At 39.5% G+C, this 17,873-nt stretch overlaps 2 protein-coding genes across 6 annotated transcripts; one reads left to right on the top strand and one right to left on the bottom strand.

The window, feature by feature from the left end:
* Nucleotides 1–967: 967 nt before the first annotated feature.
* LOC5501708 (serine/threonine-protein phosphatase 2A activator) lies at nucleotides 968–17,873 on the bottom strand. 5 transcript variants are annotated; one of them, XM_048731146.1, is made up of 12 exons: nucleotides 17,772–17,870; nucleotides 17,624–17,700; nucleotides 17,238–17,324; nucleotides 16,019–16,144; nucleotides 14,685–14,763; nucleotides 14,284–14,322; nucleotides 13,649–13,748; nucleotides 13,078–13,202; nucleotides 12,195–12,295; nucleotides 11,625–11,732; nucleotides 10,552–10,653; nucleotides 8,754–10,380 (listed from the first exon to the last, which is right to left on the bottom strand). In XM_048731146.1, the coding sequence occupies exons 1-11, from the start codon at nucleotides 17,785–17,787 to the stop codon at nucleotides 10,555–10,557; spliced, it is 957 nt and encodes a 318-aa protein (XP_048587103.1). In that variant the 5' UTR covers nucleotides 17,788–17,870; the 3' UTR covers nucleotides 8,754–10,380; nucleotides 10,552–10,554. The 5 variants fall into 5 exon arrangements, with proteins under 5 accessions (XP_001622976.2, XP_048587103.1, XP_048587102.1 ...); XM_048731145.1 differs by having other exon boundaries at nucleotides 8,754–10,508; XM_048731144.1 differs by having other exon boundaries at nucleotides 10,509–10,653.
* On the top strand, nucleotides 6,063–8,671 carry LOC5501709 (serine protease 23). The gene is made up of 2 exons (XM_001622929.3): nucleotides 6,063–7,120; nucleotides 7,792–8,671. Exons 1-2 carry the CDS (start codon nucleotides 6,599–6,601, stop codon nucleotides 8,326–8,328), a joined length of 1,059 nt encoding a protein of 352 aa, XP_001622979.1. The 5' UTR covers nucleotides 6,063–6,598; the 3' UTR covers nucleotides 8,329–8,671.

Consider the following 17,873-nt stretch of genomic DNA (forward strand, 5'->3'; position numbering starts at 1 on the left):
AAAACACATTTAAAATAAAATGAACCTGTCTAAAAGAAAACAAAAATTTCGTGTTACCCCTGAATGTAGCTTAAAAGCTTTTAAATCAACATTATATAGGAGCTAATTTCAAACAACAATTGAGTTTAAGGGTTTCTTTTGAAAATAGATCAATCATTCATTCACAAAGAAATAAAGAAAAGTACCGTGGGAATTTTGAAAAAATAATAGAGGGGGGGGGGGGGCTGGTGCGCAGTCATAGGAATACGATCTTTTGCGAGACGAACAATACGATCTTTTGCGTGAAGGGCCATACGATCTTTTGCGTTACGGGTAATACGCGTGACGGGCAATACGATGTTTGGCGTAATGGGGGGCCTACCTGTAGGCTTTGATAGTTTTTCCGGCACGAAAACCTCGAAAACACGGAGTTCGTATACAACGGCCGCCATCTGGAATAATGCGCTACGCAGGGGGAGTGGGAGGAAAAATGCGCGGGGTACGGGGAGAGGGAGAGGCGGAAAAGAACGCCTACAGGATGTCTGGCCTTTTTCGTTCAACGCCCCTAACCTCAACCGCTCTACGTGACGGCAAATTGACAGCTAAATGAGATGTCACGCAATCAGATTTGATTCTCGCAAAGTGACACAAGCGTGCAATTCAAAACAAAACAAGCTCACGTGAAGTTGTCAAAATTTTAGCGATTTTTTTCTGATTCAGGTAAACTGTTAATACCCAAAAGCCATGATGTGAGACTGAATGAAGACATAGATGATGAGCAGCATATTAAGAAAAATATTTAGCTTTCCTTTCTTCCCTTTAAAATATGTTTTTCCTTTTCAATAAATTATTCCCCTGTGAAAAATATTTTTGATGTTTTGTTTATATTGCCCTGAAGTTTTAGCAATTAAAATAACCAAAACTGTGATTTGTTTTTCCTTTTTAAAGGGGGGGGGGGGGTGTCCCAAGTGCTATGCTTTTTTCATTCTTTTGTGGGATTCAAGCTACTTATGAGTAGCAATAATTTGATTCGCTATTCAGCATCCTTTGTGCATTTAAGATATTATAAAATAGATACATTCAAGTTTATTCAGAACTTACATTTCTGCGTCTTCGCCATATCTGCTATTAGGTAAAATTGCTGTTTACCATACCCATTTACCCAAAGAGACTCCCATCAAAACTGAAGGGGATGATTGATCTCGACTCTAAGGGATAACACTTTGGGTGTTCCTAATTCCTACCCCCTTAAGGTAGCACATTAGGTGCGGTCAAGCAATTTCATTCTCTAAGCAGTTTGAACACTCCCTAAGGAAAAGCAGTAGATAGGACAAACAACCCCATCTGACTATTTTAGGAGGAGCCCTCCCCCTCCTTAATGGATGCTGTCAAATGGGATTTCTCTTTTCTTCTCTATGCTAACTTTGTCTTGGCTTTTAACTGGGAGGTTAACATTTAAGAATGATATAACTGTGCTGTTAGCAGAAGTAGGAAAAGGATAGTGACTTGAAATATTTGCATTCACAAAGATTTGTAGTTGCATCTTCAAGCAATTTGGTACCTGTACCTGTACTGTGTTTTAAAAATGGCTGAAAATTTTACATAGGTATTTTTGGGTGCAAAATGTTGGGCTCTCTTGCTGCAAACATCTGCTGAAGTATTTTGATCTTCAAAGCTGTACTTAACAAAAAAAACTGAGTAATGCTGTACATGGAAAGGCACATGTAAAATAGGAAATATCTGTTCAGTATCAGTCGTCTATCAAATGAAGTTACACAGAGCACTGTTAATAAATAAAAATAAAATATCAGCAATATTTTTTGTTAGGTTGCAAAAGAAGTGGTGATTGGGAGGAGGTCCAGCATTTCATTACGGTGGGAGAAATAGCTGAGATAAAATAAAATCCAGCTTGGACCATGCATTTCAAACAAGGTTACATAAATGAAAAAATGGGGGAGGGGGGATTAAGCTGACTGAGGTGAATGTTGTTATTATAGATCTCTTTTTTATCCTCAAAATAAATTCTAGTCTAGAGAAACTCTATACTTCAGGGTTCATACCCCTAAACTGCCCAAAGATTCCCAATATGAAAATAGGGTAATAAAGCTGGCTCCGCTTATAGGCAGTGCATAAATCTATATATAAAGAGCTTTTTGAATTGAGGGCTTTTATGAGTCGCCATGTTGAACTAGCACTGAAAACGCGAACGTGACAGCTATGTAGCGATGAATGATGGAAGGTCATTAGCCAATAAGATCGCTTCGTCCGTATACGGACGAAGTTTGAAATCTACGGACGAAATGATTGCGGCCACGGGCTGCCCAAGGTTACTGGCTTATATACTGCAAAATACCCAATTCGTGTATCTTCAAACTCTGAGATTCTATCGGCAAAATTGAAATATAAGAAGACTCAATCAAACTATTACAAGGTTTATAGTTTTATCTTTTCTCGATAGTTTTTTTTTCTAACATATAAATTCCCCCATACATTCCTTTATAAACCACTGACAGTAGCATTGGGATACCTGTGATCACAGAAGAGCAGAGCATACGACTTCCATCTTGTGTTGAACCATTTCCCTGATTCCGTCTACGAAGGTTTTTTTCTACAGCCTCTGTGTCTGTTTTTATTCTAGGTCTAGTCTATCGTACCAGGCCGCTCTCTGTTCGTTATGACCTTGGAGACCTGGTACATATTGGTTCTGGCAGGTGTTGGCTCTCTCATCCTTATCCTTGTAATCATCATCATTGTGTTGTGCTGCCTGTGGTATAGAAAGTAAGTAATGATCACAACAGGTCTCGCATTGAGGGAATGGCCATACCACATTTACTGGTTCAAACGCCGACCACAACGGACGCCGCATATGAAATACTATTCAACGCCGCCGTCAAATTAATACTGCACCACAGTGCCCTTATTTGACTTGAAGAAATTTTACATGACGCTCTCTAACGGACAATACCGTATCGAAAGCTATAGCAGGCAGGGGCGTAGCCAGGGGGTTGGCCTAGGGGTTCCCCCCCTTTTAGCAGCCAAAACTACAGTAAATTTATGAGATATTATCTAAGATACAGGAGAAAATGCCTTGAAAGTCCCTTTTTTGCCCCTTCATGTTTAAAATCCTGGCTACGCCGCTGCATTATTTTTAGATGCGCGCGTATAAACGGGCCATTATCAGCTACTATTGCTTGCACGGGGTTTCAATCTCACCCCACTTCTCCGCTTCCGTATTTTCCAAAATGGGGGAGATGGGGGGCACAGCCACACCCCTACTGATAATTCTGAACATTTCCCTATTTTTTTTCGAAATATTTTGGGTGTTAGGGGAAGGGGGGGGGGGGGGGGGCTGGCATCCTGGCATCTCAACTTCAAGCAAGCAATGAAAGATCATTTTCTTTTGTAACAATATTTTTAAACTCAAATAGACTTCTTACATCCGATATTGGGCATTGAACGTTTTGAGCGGGGGATCACGGAAAATTACATTAAACACCGCTGGACGATGAGAAAAAGAAGGGGTGGTTTAGGGGGACAAAGGTGTCCTCATTGTTTCTTATTACAGCATTTATTCAGCTCAGTTAAAATCAGAATGACATATATAACTAGAATATTATGAATCACAAGTTCTCAAAGATCTTTGCATAGATGATGTCTATATTAGATGAAATAATAGATTTATCTCTGCACTTTGCATAGATGGTTTCCACTATTTCCATGCTATCTTCAATGCATATTATCTATGTGAATGACAAGAATCTGTTCGAAATCTATTGCAGAAGTGACAAAAAGGGTAAAGGCAAAGATGTTCAAGTGTCATCTGCAACTCAAACCCCTAGTCCTACTGGTATTAATAATGACGCGGGGAACTGGGTCCTTTTAGAGTCTAGCCCAAAGTCAACCTTAGTTCCCGTCGATTCCATAAGACCAAATGTGACTGGAGACGAGCGATCCATCGCGGGAACCTCAGTGGTCAAATTGTACGAGGAACTTGATAAACCTTCTACCAATGGCTACCAAAGATCTTCAGTGACGTCACAGAAATTCGGGGTGTCCGACTACCGGAAGTGGGGTGCTGAGACAAACGCGGAGAGACTGAGGCAACTCGGGCTTGGCCCTTTACCGGAAGAAAAAGTGAGTGGAGATACCGAACTCAGCGACACGTCTTCGCCTTACAGCAAGCCGCCGATAAGGCTCTCAGCCCACCTCACAAAGTCCACTACAGAGAGAATACGTGACCCACTAACTACCGTGACTGACGGTAACGCCAACAACATTCGCGCAAGCGTGGTGATAACAACTGTAAGCCAATCCAAGCTCCCATACGATATCCCTGACGTGGACTATAGCCAGTCCGGATCAACAACTCGTACCACTGTAGTGGAGCGCTCGTATTGGCAAAGCGGGGATGACCCAGGGGGAAGAGGTATGGTAAAGAACATGGCCGCTAGTTTCAAGGCTTTGGAAGAGCAGCAGAGCCCTACGCGGTCAGCTGGAAGAAAAGAATCATTCGAGTCAAGACCCCTCTCGGTAACTTCTGAGGCCAGGCGCCATAGCAGTGTTAAAGCTACATCTGTCGTGGCTGAGAGAAAGAAGTCGTTCGAATCCAAACCCCCCTCGGTGTCAGTCGAGGTCAAGCGCCATAGTAGTATGGAAGGCCCATTTGTTGTTATCGAAAGAAAGAAATTGTCCGAGCCCAGACCCCCCTCTGCGGCAGACGAGCACAGGCGCAAAAGTGTTGTGGCCGAAAGAAAGGAGTCTTTCGAGGCCAGGCGCCGTAGCAGTGTGAAGACTCCGGTTGTTGTACCGGACAGATCACCGGCCGTTTGGCAGGCGACACGTCCGGCCGGAGTTGCTACGATTGAAAACAGGGTTAAAAGGATAAGGAAACTTGGAGGGGTGAATGTGATGCCGCCAGAGTGAAATTTTAACTAGGACCGATTTACACTCGCGCTCCATGTCCTGTCGTGCCGAACCTAAGGCACGATTGATACGTCGCTCTCCTGCCGTGCCGAATCTAATTGTCTATTTGTATTCACACAATTCATTGGGCTCAACGTTGATTCAGAGGTCGCACTAAAGAAGTCGCGTTTAAGTTGACTGTCAAAGTTGACTTGATGCCGAGTTTCGGTTGCACAAAATCGAAATGAGTGGTATTTGGTTCGGCACATCAGAAAACTCGACGTTTGAGTCGGTGTCATATTTTTGCCGTGCAGCTGGCTCAGCGCCATGCCGAACTTAATTGTTCAGATGTCGAACTCTTCTTGTACAATCAAAAACAAAATATTATCCGGCATGGCAGGAGTGGGACGTATGAACCGGGCCTTAGCTAGATATTAAACATATGATATTTTTTTTCCCAGTAGAGAACAATGAAACAAAGACATAAATTAATTTAAGTGGTCAATAATTACATTTAGTACATTTATAGACTAGTAGACAGTGGATTATTTGCAAGAAGTTATACGTACAATGGAGCAACAGGCAACAGTACATGGAAAAATGTGTTCTGCAAATATAATAATAAGTAGGCTAACGAAAGAGAGTTTGAATTCGCCTCAAATCACATTCAAAACGCACTCTAACAGTTGAGTGTAATAGCCACCATATTCGACTTTCTATTTGAAAATTGTGGGCTGGGCCTATGCCCTTTTATGACGCGACTTCGTGTTTAAGTGAGAACGAGGAGTTTCGTATCCCATTTAATCCTACGTTGCCGGAGATTAGCGATCTAGGGCCGGTTCCTTGACAGCAATTTCTTGGCGCTAATCTAGGGATAAATACGGCTATCTTGACATTTGATTGGATAAAAAGGGCATTTATCCCTAGGTTAGCGTTAATCTGCTTTCTAGGAACCTGGCCCTGGTCGGAAAAGCTTGCTCGTGAAGCACACTGTATAGTAAGGTGTATTGAAGTACTCGCTTATTTGTGTCCCTCGTGTTATCTGTACTAATACTAATGTGGGTTGCACACTAATAAGACTTGCATTTAAATAAAATGGAAACATCGCGATCTGCACTCGAGAGATGTTTTTTTACGGATTTAATCTCATGCAGTCTAGTTCACCTGTCCATGAATAGTTTCCAAAGCAGCATTTATACGTTGTCTTTTCAGCGATTTCACACGAAAAAAGCTGTTTGCCTGATTTAAAGATGTTGAACCAAATCATAAGATCTACACTTTACTTACCAAAATAACGTGTGCCACCGGGGGTCACGTGGTACATGGGGACCAGCCAATCAAACGCAGACTTTAAGAGGCCACCTGTTCGTGTCAATGAGTTTGGCGCTATTTTAACTGAACGTCAAACAATCAAATTCAAAGGGAGTTTAAAGTAGAAGAAGGCAAATTAAGTGAAACCTTATCGTCCTATGTAATGGCAATACTAATAACAAACAGCAGCGGATTTCATAATCCTATTTTATTCAAGCTGTCTACGTCTATTTAACATAATCATGGATTGGATTTGTTTTTACTTCTTTCATGTTTAAATGACAAATTCCTTGGCCAAATCAGCCAGCGCTCGGCCATATACCGTACATCAACGTTTTGCTTGGACAGCATTTAAGCCCATTAATACCTGGCTGCACAACCGTTATTTTGTTTCTGGCAGACGGTAATGGTAAAGAAAAGTGAACACTTCGCTCTCTTGGTGTCCTACCTAGGATTGACCTTGTTGATAGTGTCACTCGAGGGAACGCCAAATATATCACCTGGCTCACATCTAAGTGCAACCGAATATTATAGATACCTCAATCAACAAAGAGCAATACACACTCGGGGGCTTGTAAGTCGTTCTCGTGAATTTTCCGTTTTACGGAACATTAAAAAGTTGGATTCTTTGAAGAGAAATAAGCGACGGATATTCTGGAGGGATGATAGGAAGAAAAACGACTACTCGTCATATACTCTTGGAACTTTCTCTTCTTCTTTTAAGTCGAATACGAAGTCAATTTCGTTGAAAAGAAAAAGGCGGCAAATATTTGGTAGGGATGATAGAAAGGAAATCGATGAATTGTCGTCTACACGGGAACCTTTCGTCTCGTCGGTAAAATTGTGGTCGGACGTAATGCAGTGCAGTGGGACGCTGATTGGACCTTGTCACGTGATCACGGCTGCTCATTGTATCCACAATGGAAAGGTATGTAGTGAAGCACAGTCAAAATCTTATGTTAAATAAGATAATAACCAAAACAAAAGTAATAAGACTATCGATGCATAATCATGACCGAGGCGAACACTTTCGTCCGTCTCATACTAATTCCGGCCCTGCAGAAGGGGATGCCTTATCGAAAGCTGTGCTTTGGAAGATCTTTTTCTTCAAGCAAGTAGCCATTCACACTCGAGCATATCCAATGGCAATGGGGTGGGAAATGGGGTGGGGAATGAGGGGGGGGGGGGTGGGGGTGGGGGGGACAAAGCTTTTATCAACGGAAGATCCAACAGAATACCAATCGCCTCTCAAAAATCTGATTATCTAACGCTTTCCCGAGTACTATTTTCCTTCGAAGCCACTGCACATCGTCCTGAGTTGAAAGGGAAAGCATCCCTGTGCATAAGATTCACAAATTTATTATATTTTTATTATATTTTCTTTTTACCGCGTTGTACTATGTTGTACCCTCTTTCCCCCAGAACACGCCCCCTCTCCCCTTACTCACCCTAACATCCGCCGCCACCGCCACATGATTTTTTAACCGTGCCGGATGTTCCGCATTTAGGTCATTTCCATTCACGCGGAAATTCGAGTTTTCATTTTAGATGCTACAGACAACACAGACTGCCCATGACTGACAATGTGTTATATTTTAGTGGTTCGTGTCACCGCTGACCGCAATTCTCGTGGGCGTGTCGAACACATCAAGCACAGACGATCTTGACTATTTTGCTGTCGAGGGGATCTACCTGCCGCCCGAATGGCTTTCTGGGAAGGACTTCAGTCATGAGCACGATTACGCGCTCCTAAAACTCACCGAAGCTACAAACATACCATATATGGACATAAAACCGCTGAGGCTCCAAACGGGTACTCAGGTGAGAATGGCAAGCTTTCCTTCAGACAAAAAATACGGCACGAAATGGTTCACAAAGTGTAAAATTCTTGGAGACCTTGGCGAAGGGATGTTTAAGCACTATTGTGACGCTGTTGTGGGAAGTTCCGGCGCAGGCATGTATGTCAGCGGTAGATTAGCGCATGCGCGTAAGCCTGTGCTAGTCGGGATATTGGTGAGCTTTTGGGAGCTCATGAAAGGGAAGCGACCAGTGACGGGTGCTAATACAGCAGTCAGGATTACACCATTTCTCCAGCAACGAGTCAATAGGTTTAGGGACGTGTTTAACAAGTGTTGACTGCCTGGGTATTTTATCTATACCACAGGTAGCCCAAATCTAGCCTCCTCCGTAGGCATGTTTTTTCCAATATCTGGGTTTTCTGTGGCGAGAGAACACAGGAGTCCCAAGCATGTTGTTAAAATAAGAGACGCCTGTGGACACTAGCTCAAACCGTTAAACGAAATACCAAAGGAAAATTCTTAGATTTCAGAATTTCTATTCCAAAGAAATTTGAAATGTGGAAAGATATGTCGTAAAATGTTAGTAACGACTTCAGATAACGTCACTATCTAATTTACTTTGCAATGACTATTTGACAAATTTTAAGTGTGTTTTTTTAAATAAAGTTTGTTAAAAGAAATATCCTCGTTGAGTTGTTATTGTATACAGTATGCATACACATTTTCATGCGTAAATATTTCATTCTCAACTTTCCCGATATCTTTTATAAAAGAGTTAATACTTTAATAAGTCTTTTTTATTATTATTTACATGTTGAGCGGCCAAGTGAATTTCCCCAAGTAGTGTAATTTTTTTCTTTTATTTGAATCGGATTCCATTATGGTCTGTTTAGTATGCTATTTTCGTTACTCCAGACACGACTTGGGAATTTCGTAGGATTCCACTATGGTACCTAAGAGGCAGAGCACATGGGGCGAAGCTCCAGTCGCGGAGCACCGCCCATTTTGAGCGCACTGGCAGCCTTCCATTGCGACTTTTAGTAGAGGAAAAGTAAAGTAGCTAACATTCTATTGCGACTTTTAGAAGAAGAAAAGTAAAGTAGCTAACATTCTATTGCGACTTTTAGTAGAGGAAAAGTAAAGTAGCTAACATTCTATTGCGACTTTTAGAAGAAGAAAAGTAAAGTAGCTAACATTCTATTGCGACTTTTAGTAGAGGAAAAGTAAAGTACCTAACATTCTATTGCGACATTTAGTAGAGGAAAAGTAAAGTAGCTAACATTCTATTCGACTTTTAGTAGAGGAAAAGTGAAGTAGCTAACATTCTATTCGACTTTTAGTAGAGAAAAAGTGAAGTAGCTAACATTCTATTCGACTTTTAGTAGAGGAAAAGTAAAGTAGCTAACATTCTATTGCGACTTTTAGTAGAGGAAAAGTAAAGTAGCTAACATTCTATTGCGACTTTTAGTGAAGGAAAAGTAAAGTAGCTAACATTCTATTGCGACTTTTAGTAGAGGAAAAGTAAAGTAGCTAACATTCTATTCGACTTTTAGTAGAGGAAAAGTGAAGTAGCTAACATTCTATTGCGACTTTTAGTAGAGGAAAAGTAAAGTAGCTAACATTCTATTGCGACTTTTAGTAGAGGAAAAGTGAAGTAGCTAAAACATTCTATTGCGACTTTTAGTAGAGGAAAAGTAAAGTAGCTAACATTCTATTGCGACTTTTAGTAGAGGAAAAGTAAAGTAGCTAACATTCTATTCGACTTTTAGTAGAGGAAAAGTGAAGTAGCTAAAATTCTATTGCGACTTTTAGTAGAGGAAAAGTAAAGTAGCTAACATTCTATTGCGACTTTTAGTAGAGGAAAAGTGAAGTAGCTAACATTCTATTGCGACTTTTAATAGAGGAAAAGTGAAGTAGCTAACATTCTATTGCGACTTTTAGTAGGAGAGAAGTGAAGTAGCTAACATTCTATTCGACTTTAAGTAGAGGAAAAGTAAAGTAGCTAACATTCTATTGCGACTTTTAGTAGAGGAAAAGTAAAGTAGCTAACATTCTATTGCGACTTTTAGTAGAGGAAAAGTGAAGTAGCTAACATTCTATTCGACTTTTAGTAGAGGAAAAGTGAAGTAGCTAACATTCTATTCGACTTTTAGTAGAGGAAAAGTGAAGTAGCTAACATTCTATTGCGACTTTTAGTAGAGGAAAAGAAAAGAAGCTAACATTCTATTCGACTTTTAGTAGAGGAAAAGTGAAGTAGCTAACATTCTATTCGACTTTTAGTAGAGGAAAAGTGAAGTAGCTAACATTCTATTCGACTTTTAGTAGAGGAAAAGTAAAGTAGCTAACATTCTATTGCGACTTTTAGTAGAGGAAAAGTAAAGTAGCTAACATTCTATTGCGACTTTTAGTAGAGGAAAAGTGAAGTAGCTAACATTCTATTGCGACTTTTAGTAGAGAAAAAGTGAAGTAGCTAACATTCTATTCGACTTTTAGTAGAGGAAAAGTAAAGTAGCTAACATTCTATTGCGACTTTTAGTAGAGGAAAAGTAAAGTAGCTAACATTCTATTGAGGCTGAGGTGGCTTCTTGAAACATTCTGCTGGCTCGATTGACATCAAATTTCCAAAAACAAAATGCTGAATAACAGGGAACTTGGACAGAACCTGAAATATATACACAAATATCAACGACAGCATCATCCAAAATAGCTGCAAAATGTTGTTATCGATGTAATGAGGTGTGTGAGCAAACAGGTTGTTAATGTGAGCGCTTTCAATTTCTCGCTTGACCAGGGTTTACGATGTTTAAATAGCAGGTGCGAAGGCAGGATTTGCTGAGGGTGTCAGGGTGGGAGATAGATATTGGACCCCTCTACCCTGCGTCCACCCTAGATACGCACCTAGGTAGGAGCAAAAGAAAAAGGAACAGCAGGCCCGTACTCAGAGGGGGGGGGGGGGGGGTTAGTAGTGGTGCAGGGGATGCACCAGCCCCCCCCCCCCCACAACGGCCGAAAGTCTTCTTGTTGTCAATAGACGTGCTATTTGTAGACAAAACTATTAATTAAGCATAAGCGAGATAACTCTGGTATGTAGTCAAATCCGGGAATTAACGCCCCGTAGAGATACTTCAAAGGCATAAAAAAATCCCTTTTTGTTTTTTTGGGGGGGTGGTCAGATTTTTATCAGAGACAGAGGACTCACTCCGAAACCCCGCCCTCCGATTTGGTCCACTTTTTCTGAATTCGCACCCCCCCCCCCCCCCCCCAAAAGAAAAATTTTGGGTACGGGCCTGAACAGGGTTAGTGCGAGCCCAACATTAATATGCATAACTGGATGATTGGTTTTAATCAGTCTTTTTATCACACCGCTTTACATAATCTAAAACCTCGCAGATTTTGCACCCACTAACAATAAGGCTAAGCATTGCTGGGCTTAATAAGGAGGCGCTTATTACAAGGTAATTAGAGCCCTTCCCCTACCAACAAGGCCTAAAAATCCAAGGGCGCATTTTCTACATGTTGTATTATGTTTCTTAACACCATAAAAAAACACAATACACTCGTATAAACTCTCATCGCCTAAACACGTTGTTGTTAACGGGTAAATAAAGGAGAACATTGGAGTTGATCACATACCTCCGCCTTGTACATCTTGACGAGACCAGAGTTGACCTTGCCCCAGTTTGGCACCCCGCTAATGTTCCACAAGATATTGGAGTGTTCATGAAACGGACCACTTTTCATCTGGTAATGGGAATGAAAGCGAACCTGATCAGGGAGGTATCACACAATACAGTGGGAAGACCTGGAGCGGCGTGTAAGAGAGCTCCGCCCTTACCCGGCTGATAGCTAACGTGAAAAAGGGGCACATTTAGGGGTTTATCTCATACGGTGGTTCTTTGATTAAGTGGCTTCCCATGAACCAGTCACACAATACTCAGCTACTATACAAAGTCCTAAAACATTTTCTTTATTAGCGGATTCAAAATGCAATGTTATTAAATCATGTAAAAACGTGTGCAAGTCTTGGTTCTCTAGACGATTTTTAGATTTTGTAGGCAAAAGTAAATATAGTAACAATTAATAGGGAAGACTGGATAGAAAAAATGTCTAACGTTATTTCGGTTGTTGGGGTGGCATATACTTTTTTCCTTGTGAAAGAAACCTGAAACACAAATAGTACAGAGAATTCATGAGTGTACTTACAGTGTTTATAAACCGGACGCAATCCAGGAACATGTAGTCCTTGTAAAATGAGTCAACAATTGAAGAATCCAAAAATGCTTTAGGGGACATTTGTCGATGACCTATAGCAAATAAAGTACCATGAATTAAAGTATTGAGAAAAAGAGGTTTTTGCTTTGCCAATTCTCATAGCTCATTCAAGCAAATCAATGGCTTTCAAAGCTTGCTACTGTATTATACAAAAGAAAATCATTTCATTATAATGAAACAGAGACATAGTTGGAGATGATCAAGTATGTTAACTGCTGTATCTCTGTCTGGTGTCATTTTCTCATCCTACAGTCCTGTATCAAAAGTGCGAAAAGTAGCCATCTCCATCGGCTTAGTTGAGAAAGCTACAGTATTGGGATATTTAAGATTGAAATTGGTGGAGAACGTCTGGTGTTAAACATCTATGGCCAATTTGTCCTCCAATTTTGAATAAAAACAGTAACAAAGGGGTTGCTGATAAGAGCCCTTATCAGATATTATAGAGTGTTTTCCAATTGTCCTCCAGAAACTGGAAGTCCTCTAAGCCTAAAATGTATTTGTAACCTGTACAAGGTTGTGCTATGATAATAGATTGCCTATGAGTTGAGCACTGCCTCATATGAATGGCAAAAACTGGAAGTCATCTTAGCCTAATTTGCCTTTATAACATGTACAAGATTGTGTTATGATAATAGATTACCTGAGTTGAGCACTGAGAGAAACTGGAAGTCATTTAATTTGCCTTTATAACCTGTACAAGATTGTGTTATGATAATAGATTACCTGAGTTAAGAACTGAGAGGAACTGAAAGTCATCTAAGCCTAATATGTATTTATAACCTGTACAAGATTGTGCTATATGATAATACATTACCTATGAGTTGGGCACTGCCCCATATGAATGGCAGAAACTGAAAGTCATCTAAGCCCCAGACGCCCTGACTTCCTGCAGGCTCCATTCTGTATGTATTCTGTAGCTTGCGCATCATGCTTAAATATCTGAAAAACAGATGTTAGGGAAGAAAGATTAAGGGTAAAAATTGTAAAATTGGTATGCACTTATAATATTTGCGTTCTATTGCCAACAAGATTTAAAATATAAAAGTAAGAAATGCTGATAGTGACTTGGACAGAAAGTCACAAAGAACACAATAGTTACAAACAACCAACTTCGAAGTCAGCAATCATCCAGTGTTAGTACATACATGTATGAAGTACTGGTTCCTCAAAATGTAGTATTTGTTGATATATTCAACTATACACATATAAAGACAACAAACAATATAACTTCAAAAGGATACTGAACATCATTTATTTCCAATTTTGGGCAGACACATTCTAATTAACCAACCAAAACAAGTCTGAATTCAATATAAGCCTAATAGTCTTTAATTTCATGCCAATGGACGCATACTTTTAGAATAGGGATAAGCATTACATATTACCTGTTAAATATCCTTAATACTATAGCATCTTTTTCTGAATCTTGTAATATACGGAGCTTGAACAAACAGCACAAGAAGCAAACAAAAGATGCCTCGTGGCCTGAAATAATACAGTAGATAAATAATAATAACCTTGTGAATCAGATCACCCTTCTTACAGCTGGAATGCTAAATTACGAGAGCTCAGATACATAATGATCACAAAGATGGCATAGAAAGGGGCCTCAGGCAGACGCCATATGACTCCTCTCTGATTACATGATGATTAGATTGGAATTTTTGGTTTATATGGAGGGAGGGAAACCAGAAAAAAAAACCCTCAAAGCCAACCAATCAGCTCATGTTGGAACTAGGAATTTATCCCCTCATTGGTGAAAGGCAACAACTTGCATGCTCTGGCAACTATCCAACTCAGTTGGCGTTCATTGGGCAACTAATGAATTTCTGCATGGCCCTTCAGTTGTAGCATCCTTTCCATTTGGAAATTTAGTAGAGAGCTTAATATTTTGTGAAATTTGTGAAAAATAAGGTACATGATTGATGCTATGCCCTGATGTGCATAACTTTAGTTGTTTTAGACTCTTCCTTTTTAACAAAACCAACTGTATCAGCCTATTCATACAATGCATTCATACCTGTTCCATAGTCAATTCTCACTCTGTTACCAAAACTATCTGCAATTGACAAAACAATGAATAGTTTATATTTTTATTCATTTTTCCTCTTCATCTCAGCTCTACAAAGGGTGTTGGTTTGTTTTCGTCAGAAAATTATGAATAAAAGAACTAAACTAAACTAACACTAAAGTGAGTAATAATACTGGTACTAACAACTGGTATTCACAAAAATATATTTTCCATTATCCTTTGTTGTGTGGCATACACACTGTAGCTCTTGAATCTCATACAAACAGCACCTACCAATATCAGCCAGCAATGCTGGCAAAGTCCTGCTCGACTGACCACAAGACAAAGACATTATGTGTACACTACATTATAATGCAATTTGTACCTTACATGCAACACAACAGACTCACCTTTGAAATAAGCCCTAAGTTCTACTGTGGCTCCTTGGTATTCCTCAGATAACAAAGACTTAACAAAAGCCTCAGAGTTCTGTCAAAACGAGTAAATTATACATACAGCAGGCGCACAGGCCTGTACCCAGGATTATTCTTGGAGGGGTAGGGGTGCGGGGGGAGGGGGGGAAGTTCTCTGATAAAAATCTGACCACCCCTAAAAGAACAAAGAAGGATTTTTTATGCCTTTGCGGTATCTACACGGGACATTCATTGTCAGATTTGGCTACATACTAGAGTGATCTAGCTTAGGTTTTATAGTTTTGTCTACAAAATTGCCCCCCCTTTCCCTGGGTACAGGCCTGGCTCATAAGGCTTCCAAAAATACAGTACAACTTATTTATTTGCATTTCCTTCGTTTACATTAAAAAAAATTCATGGTATATTTTTACAATCCATATAGCATCTTTTGGTTTTGTTTTAGAAAAAAAAATGTATGGTTTTATGGAAGAGATACCCAGGACATGAATTACTGTAACTGCAAGGTTTTTTGGTAAGGAACCAGACTTAGAATGTAGATTTTTGTGTTTGTTTTCCAAGCACTCAAAAACACATAAGGCAGAACAAAACCTAGGATACTAAGAAAATATATGCATTAGGTAATGAATACCAAATTTTGATTTATCTACTTGAGGGGATCAAAAAATTAGGAATAAATGCCCCAACTAAAACAGTTCTCAAAACAATTTGTCTTTATATTTCTGACAAGTAAATTGGATAAATTGATAAAGCAGTGAACATTCTAATTTGCCATAAAGCAGGTAATTGTTTTATTTTGTGACTATTTTATACATTCTCTGTGGTATTCTAGGTTCTTTGCAGGTGATTGTGACAAGTGATATACAGATGCCGAAATAAAGTAATTAGTAAAGGGGTGAGGGGCAGGTCCGGATACAGTGGGGTTGGATTGGGTGGATATGAAAAATGAAGAGTCACTTCGTTTGAAGAAAATTAATGTCTGAGGTACGGGAGGTACTGTCCCTGTGACTTTGCCTGCTTGACTTTGTTAACGTGAAAAATCCAATTAAGCATGAAGTATTTTTAGATCTATGTGACATGCCCAGAACAACTTGAGCAGTTATAAGCCTTCTATCTGGCCATCATCCATCCCCAATTTTGAAATCCTGGATCCGCCCCTGAGGAGGCATTTTCCTTCAATCCTACTAGTCCCCCCTTTCTGCCTTTGTAAGTTTTATGTTATTTGTTTTGGTATTTTTTTAAAACAGGTTTGCACAGTATAAATAATGAGATTTTATGATAACTAGGATGTTGGTGAATAGTTGAGTATTTACCTCTTCCATCTTATCAAACCAATCCCTAAATGCTTTATTCCCAAATCTCTGGGGCTGTTCAACTGGTGGGATCTCTTCAATCCATTTGTCCATTGTATCCAGAACTTCAATAAGTTTAAGGCAGTTCTGTATTAAATGGAAATAATTATTTACAGCCATTCAATTTAAAGATAAACTCTGTATGCGCTAAAATCTTGAGGGAACAAGCCACTGTGGCAAATTTTCAGCTTAAGTAATAAGCCACACTGATGGGGAAATAGCCACAACCAAGAAGCTATAGCATCCAATCTAATCAACATACCTTATTGGTCTCTTTAATTTTGCGACATTTAGGCCCCACGAAATCCTATTCCTACGATTTTTAATTAAGCAAAATTTAAAATCAGATAATCCGAAAAAGTGGACCTAATTTTTCCAAGAGGGGAGGCAGAGATTTCTCTGATAAAAGTCAAACCACCTCCGAAAGAACAAAAAGGCTGCCTTTGTAGCATGCCTTTGCAGTATATCCACGGGAAGTTTATTGTCAGATTTGTCCATACCAGAGTGATCTAGCTTATGATTTTTAGTTTTCTCTACCAATAGCATGTCTATTGAGAAACAAAAGCGGACTTTTGGCCATTGTGAGGGGGTACGGGTCCTGTTTTGTTTCCTTTTTTTATTTAATGACGACCAAGACCAAGACGATTAAGAACTTATGATTCTGAACTTTTGTGCCACAGATTTGATGTATGTAAATGTGTTAGAAAATAGCATCAAGCCAAATATGATTTCTACAGTAGTTTTGTTTTGTTGTAAGGTTCAATCAAATTCTCAGAGAAATGCGTTTTTAACATTTTTGTGAAATTGAAAATAATTTTGCACCCAAATCGCAAAATCTCGCAAAATATGCCAATCCTTTTTTTTTTTGCAAAGTGCATGTGAACAATATGGGTACCAATAGTAACTGGAGATTTCAAGAATTATCCTCTTTGTAAAAATGTTATGCCACCTGGAACTAGGAAACGGCGCAAAACAAGAGTTAATTCTTTAGCCTGTGTTTTTCTGATTTGCGATTTTCGAGGTAAAAGATCATGATTCAAAATTTATAAATATAGGAAACCGGCATTCACCACCATATCAAATATAGTTAGCAATAGAATTTGCCACATGGGGAAGGAAATGGCATTTTGCGAAGTGGCGAGCGCTAGCGCGCACGGAGGATAAGGATAAAAAAATGCACCTCTGAGATATTAAGCTCTACTCGTGTTTTCTTGTTTTTTACTGCCTCTCCCAGTAACAAGATAAACTCCACTAGGTCATGATAAGCCTGAAGAGAAAAGACAAAGAGAGAATTCATCAGAACTTTGAGCAGCCCGAAAACAAAGATTCATGTAAAAGCTCATAGCTTTGGATTTTCAAAAATTGAATTGATAAAAACTTGTCAAAAGAACTTCATACTAATTCATATGCCCCTCAATCCTAGAAACACATCAAAGTGTTAAAAAAACACTTGTTAAATGAAGAGATCTAAACAAAATACAGTATCTTCAAAACGTCCAAAATTTCGGTTTTCATATCGTGATAAAGCACAAAAATATTTCATAATCCTTCACCAAAAGTACAAACCTGTGAGCTCTCCCATTTGGCTACGTCTTGCGGTTGGAAAATTTCCCTCTTTGGCTCTACAAAGGCAACCTTAGATTCTAGAATTTGTAAAACATACATGTCATCCACAGTTGTCAATAAACGAGTTTTTCTCGTGAATATTTCTCACCCTCACTTGCCGCCATCTTGGATATTGAGCCTTTGTTGGTAGCCAGCGGCTGATGTACGACATGTGTACTTCATAATTATAGGTCAGATAAAGCCACAGGTA

This window comes from Nematostella vectensis, chromosome 8 (genome assembly GCF_932526225.1).
Source record: "Nematostella vectensis chromosome 8, jaNemVect1.1, whole genome shotgun sequence".
Taxonomy (NCBI): domain Eukaryota; kingdom Metazoa; phylum Cnidaria; class Anthozoa; order Actiniaria; family Edwardsiidae; genus Nematostella; species Nematostella vectensis.